General features: G+C 43.7%; 1 protein-coding gene across 1 annotated transcript in view; it reads left to right on the top strand.

Annotated features, from left to right (window-relative positions):
• Nucleotides 1-5,675, top strand: part of DNAAF9 (dynein axonemal assembly factor 9) — a 141,337-nt gene that overhangs the window by 108,262 nt on the left and 27,400 nt on the right. Inside the window, 1 exon segment of the mRNA XM_014582291.2 lies at nucleotides 4,570-4,705. Coding sequence (XP_014437777.1) covers nucleotides 4,570-4,705 — 136 coding nt within the window.

Here is a 5,675-nt window from a genome sequence, read left to right as displayed (position 1 = left end):
TGGTGAGTGCACGCGCCATATAGCAAAAACCTCTCAAAAAAAAAACAGCTGCAGATCATCAACAGATACCTAAGTATAGGACTCAGGTCTCAGAACCAAGGAGTGGCTAGATCTAAGGTGTATAGACCTTAGGAGCAGGTTCTGCATCAAGCAGGTGTGCCCTAACTCCTGGCAGTCTTCAGGCCTGGCATATCGCACAGCGTTTGTGTGGGCCCTTTCCTTCTAGTCACATGAGGCCATTGGCATGAGCACTTCTGATCCCTGTCCCCTGTTCTTGAATGAAATGTACCCAGGTGATTTATAAGGTTGGATTCAGTCTATAGTATTTTGGAATACATTTTGCATAGTGTTGGTGAGAGGAAGGAAGTATCCCTAATGTCTGCCCCAGATCCATAGGCAGGAACTTGAAGGTCCTGGAAGTTGCCTTCAAACTATTGATTGCCACTCATCTAAACCATGAGTTCAGCAGCCTTGGCTGGTGAGAATTGTGTGACGTAGCTTCCTGCTGGTTTACTTAGCTTACTGCTGGCCAAGACGTATGTGCCACAGATACCACTGTCTGAGAAATGGGTCGGTTGTTCTAGGCCCCACAGTGTACATGTGGACTCCCATTCTCAGCACATGATCACATGTTCAGCTGTTCAAGATGGTGGTGGTGAAGATAGGTTTTATTCAGTGGGTTCTCACTTACTGTGGGCCCTTAAGATAAGCATTTTACTGATAGTCTGAAGTTATGTATTACTGTTCCCATCTTCCAGAGAAAGAAATTTGAGCTTAGAGAACAGTTTGTCTTATGTTTCCCACTTCACAAATAGTGGAGCCCATGCTACTATTTGTGTACTATTTATATACATACACTCTTGCTTGGTGGATATACTCAGCAGACTTCTGGAAGTCTGGAAGAATTTAATAACTGCATGGGACCAGCAGATGGTGCAATGGTTACATCGGTAGACTCCTGTGTAGTCAACCACGGTTCAAGTCCTAGATCTGACAGCTTAAAACTCATGTCCAATGGGGACCAGCAGTTGGTGTAATGGCTTTTCACCTGGACTCCCAAGTAGTTGACTGCGGTTTGAGTCCCGGACCTGGTGGCTTAAACTCACGCTGGGCACATGTGCATGCATGCCCAAGATCTCTAGAGGAGAATGGAGGAGAAGGGATTGGCCATGCCCCCGGGGGGTGATTTCTTACTTTCTCTCTCTCTATCTCTCTCTGTCTTTCTGGTGAACACACATGCCCTAGAAAAACAAAAACAAGCAAACAAACAAACCAAAAAAACCTCATGCCCAAGATCCTGAGAGGAGAATGGAGGAGAAGGAATTGTGGCATAGACATCCTCCATAGGGGTGATTTCACACTTTCTGTCTCTCTGTCTCTCCAGCAGGCATAAACATCCTATAGTAAAAATTTCTCTTAAAAAAAATAAAAATTAAAAAAATAAAAGAAGAAGAATTTAATAACTGTTGTTGCCTTCAGGGCAGGGAGCTTAGGTGACTAAAGAAGGGAATTTCTTTTCATTTCTTTGCTTTTGCCACAGGGCATGTGCACTTGCCAGACACACACACACACACACACACACACACACAGGGAACATAAGAAAGCACCCCCCTCCAGAGGGTTGGCCATGCCACAATCCTGTCTCTTCCTGAGATTTTGGGCACACACATACAAACACACACACCTGGTGTGTTTTTCAAGTTACCAGTTCTGAGACTCAAACTGTAGAGTCAGCCATGTAGGATCCAGCTGTCTTAACTACCATGCCACTGGCTGGCCCAGGAATTTATTTTCTTTGTGAACCCTTCTACACATTGTGAATTTGCCCTCAAGAACTAAATATAGGACTAGCAAGTAGCATGGAGGTTAGATGGCTGGATCCCAAAGGCCGACTATGTGGTAGGAGCCCTAGTGGCTTGAAAAACACACTGGGCACTTGTGCGTGCATTTCCCCAAAATCCCTGGAGGAGAATGGGGTAGAAGGGATTCTAATGTGACTGTCCCCCCAGTGGGGGATTTTTCACTTTCCCTCTTTTTTCTCCCGCTCCCCCCAAACAAACACCTGGTTAAAAAAAAAAAAAAAAAAAAAAAAAAACCTGGAAATTTATTTTTTTTATTTTTTACTAAAGGACATGTGTGTTCTCAGGAGAGAGATGAGATGAGGAGATGAGGAGTGGGGTGAGAAAGCACCCTCCAGGGGAAGGAGTCATGCCACAATATCGTCCTGTCCTTTTCTCCATCCTGCTGAGATTTAGGACATGTGTACACATAAGCCTGGAGTGTTTTTTCAAGATGCCAGGTCCAGGATTTGAACCACACATCGCCATGTAGGATCTAGCCACCTTAACCACCACAACATGAGCTAGCCCAATAAAAAATTTCAGAAAGAGTTTAAGTGAAGTTATAAAGTTTAATTATACCATAAGAGATCTAAAAGTATTTCCACTAGAAGAGCTAAAAAGTCTAAGATAACCACTTAGAATGTGGTGGTAGAGAAGTAGGAATAATTTAAGGGTAGGGGCCGGCAGGTAGCATGGTGGTTACGTGGCCAACTGTGGTTTGAATTCCGGACCTGGCGGCTTGCTTTCTCTGTCTCTCTCTTGCACACTCTGTCCCTCTCTGGTCAAATTAAATTAAAAAGAAATAAGTAAAGTGAAATAAAATAATTCTTTTAAAAAATATTTAAGGGTATAGTAACTGCCCTTTTTTTTCATATGAAAGAGCCCTAGACATTGTCTAAAGGTGACAGCAGAAATAGTGGTTTAGATATATGATAAAAAGAAGATATATGGGGACCCGCAGTTAGTGTAATGGCTATGTTGCTGAACTCCCGTGTAGGCAACCACGGTTCAAGTCCCGGACTCAGTAGCTTAAAACTCACACCGGGCGCATGTGTGTGTGTGCACCCAAGATCCCGAGAGGAGAATGGAGGAGAAGGGATTGTGGCATGGCCATCTCCCCGGGGGGTGACTTCTCACTTTCTGTCTCTCTGTCTTTCTCTGTCTGTCTGGCGAGCCCACATGACCTATAGGAAAAACCTCTCCCCCCCCAAAAAAGAAGATATGTGGATACCCGTTCAAAGAACTAAAGACTGTAAGGCCTACACTGATCAGAAGAAAAACTGAAAAGAAAGAATGCAGAGATGAGATTGTCAAAGATTTTTTTTTTTTTTTAGAGATTTTTGCTATAGGGCACACGCACTCGCCAGACAGAGAGAGACAAAGAGACAGAAAGCGAGAAATCACCCCCCAGGGGGGATGGCCGCACCACAATCCCTTCTCCTCCATTCTCCTCTCGGGATCTTGGGCACGCATGCACACGCGCCTGGCGTGAGTTTAAGCCACCAGGTCCAGAACTCGAACTGCAGTCAACTACATGGGAGTCCAGCGACATAGCCATTACACTAACTGCTGGTCCCCATACTGAAATATTTTTATATGAACTTACTGAATACCTAGAACTGGCTTCAGCATAATCCAGTAGATGGGGCATGACAAAAATGAAATATGATTAGCCAAGTGTTGATGATTCTAGGAGCCAGGTGATTTGAACTTATTTTATTTTTAGTTTTTGTATACATTTGAAATTGCTCACATTATTAAGAAGTTAATAAAAATCAATGACTAACCAAAATACAGGTGATTTTAGAGCAGAAATGGTATGCATGCTCTGGTTATAACTGTGTAAAAATAGCAATGAGTATGGAAGAGATACTAGTTGAGGTGGCAGAATGTGGTTGACTTTTCTGATTTTGAAATTTTCTGTAGTCTTGTGAATTTTACTGATGTATTTTCACCAAAGTTGGAAGTGATCATGGCATGCTCCACAACCTCTCTGTATATGGGCTGCCCTTTCTTACCATGTCACTATGTGAGCATCTGTGTTTGTACTTACCTGGGAATTGTGTGCTGCTTGGCCATGCGCCCTTTGAGAATATAATGGTTAGGGCCTTGACATGTGGTTAGTGCTTGTGGTCTATGTCTGTGGTCTGAACTGGTGATGACAAAATGGCATCATTTCCTGATGCGGTTTAATATTGGGTTGTGGGGCCAGCAGGTGACATAGAGGTTAAGGCGCTGGATCCCATCTGGCTGACTGTGTAGTTGAGTTACATACCCTGGGTAATGGTGTGTGTGTGCCCAAACTCCTGAAAGGAGAATGGAGGAGAAAGGATTGTGGCATAGCCATCCCCCCCCCCCCGGGGGACAGTTTCTCCCTCTCTTTCTCTCACTGGTGAGCTATACCTGCCCTATAGCAAAACTATAAAAGTAAAAATACAGGGGTTGTGAAAAAGCCCTTTGATCAGAATCTCTTGATTATCAGCCAGAAAGCAATTAGGAAGATAGGCGATTAGGAAGGGAGGCCACTGCAGGGCTGAAGCCATTCACTCTGAGATGTGCAGTGCCTAGAAGGGGGAAGAGAATGACAGTGTGAGACAGCGTTGGGGAAGCTGTATCTACACTGGGAGGCTGTGGAAGGGATGGTCAGGGAAGAAACAGGGGCTCATGTTCATGTGAGCCCTCTTCTTAATCAAAGCTCTGAAGCCGAACTGTTGGTTTTATTCCTCAGGCCTGGTGAGTAATGTGGTGTTCACCAGTCATACCACGGAGCAGAGGCACCCTCTCCTTCTTCAGCTGCAGAACCTCATCAGGGCTGCCAATCCTACTGCAGCCTTCATTCTCGCAGAAAATGGGATCGTCACCAGGTAAACTTTGGCAGACTCGACTCTGCAGGACTAGCCACTTTCTCACATATAGCACTCTGACTATAGCCCACAGTCTTTCCATTCTAAGACCTGAGTGTTTATCAAAGACAGGTGTTTTTGTTGTTGTTTTTCTTTGGCCAGGAGATGGCCTAATGGCTACGTTGCTGGACTCCCGCATGGTCAGCTGAGGTTCAAGTCCCAGACCCAGCAGCTTAAACTCACACTGGGTACAATGTGCGACATGCCAAAATCCTGAGAGGAGAACAGAACAGAAGTGACTGTGCATGGCCACCCCCTTGGGGGGATGACTTCTCATTTTCTGTCTCTCTCTGTTTCTCCAGTGAGCGGATGCTCCCTATAGCAAATAATTTCTCTCAAAAAAATATTCAGTTTTTGTGAGGTGCTTCTGATGCTCTGTAAAATCAACAGGAAGATCCCATATCAATATCTTGTACTGTTTTGAGGGATTTTGTTCTGATGCATTCATATTTTTGTCTATTGAAGGTTGGAAGACAAGTCTCTCCCAGTGTTTTTGTGTTCAGATATGAGAGAAATAGTATACAGAACATAGAGAAATGATCTCCTTTATTTGTGGACTTAAGGCCAAACTACAAACCAGAATTAGAGAATTAGTGGCTTCATATACGTGTATGTATGCATAAAGAAAAAGCACCTTATCATGTAGCAATTTTGTTTGCTCAGTTCAAATACTAAAAGGTATATAGATAGATAGATAGATAGATAGATAGATAGATAGATAGAGATATATATATATTTTTTTAAAGAATTGTTTTTTGAGAGACCAGCAAGTGGCATGGTGGTTAAGGCACTGGACACTTCCACATGGCCAACCACTGTTCAAGTCTCAGACCTGGTGGCTTGCTTTCTCACTTTCCCTGGCTCTCTCTCCCTTTCTGTTTCTCTCTCTGGTCAATGTAAATTAAACAAAATGAATAAATAAAATAAAATC

The sequence above is a fragment of the Tupaia chinensis genome, unplaced genomic scaffold, assembly GCF_000334495.1.
Source record: "Tupaia chinensis unplaced genomic scaffold, TupChi_1.0 Scaffold143574_1, whole genome shotgun sequence".
In the NCBI taxonomy this organism is placed as follows: Eukaryota; Metazoa; Chordata; class Mammalia; order Scandentia; family Tupaiidae; genus Tupaia; species Tupaia belangeri.
Note: the sequence above shows the minus strand (reverse complement) of the source record. Positions and strands in the feature narration are given on the sequence as shown.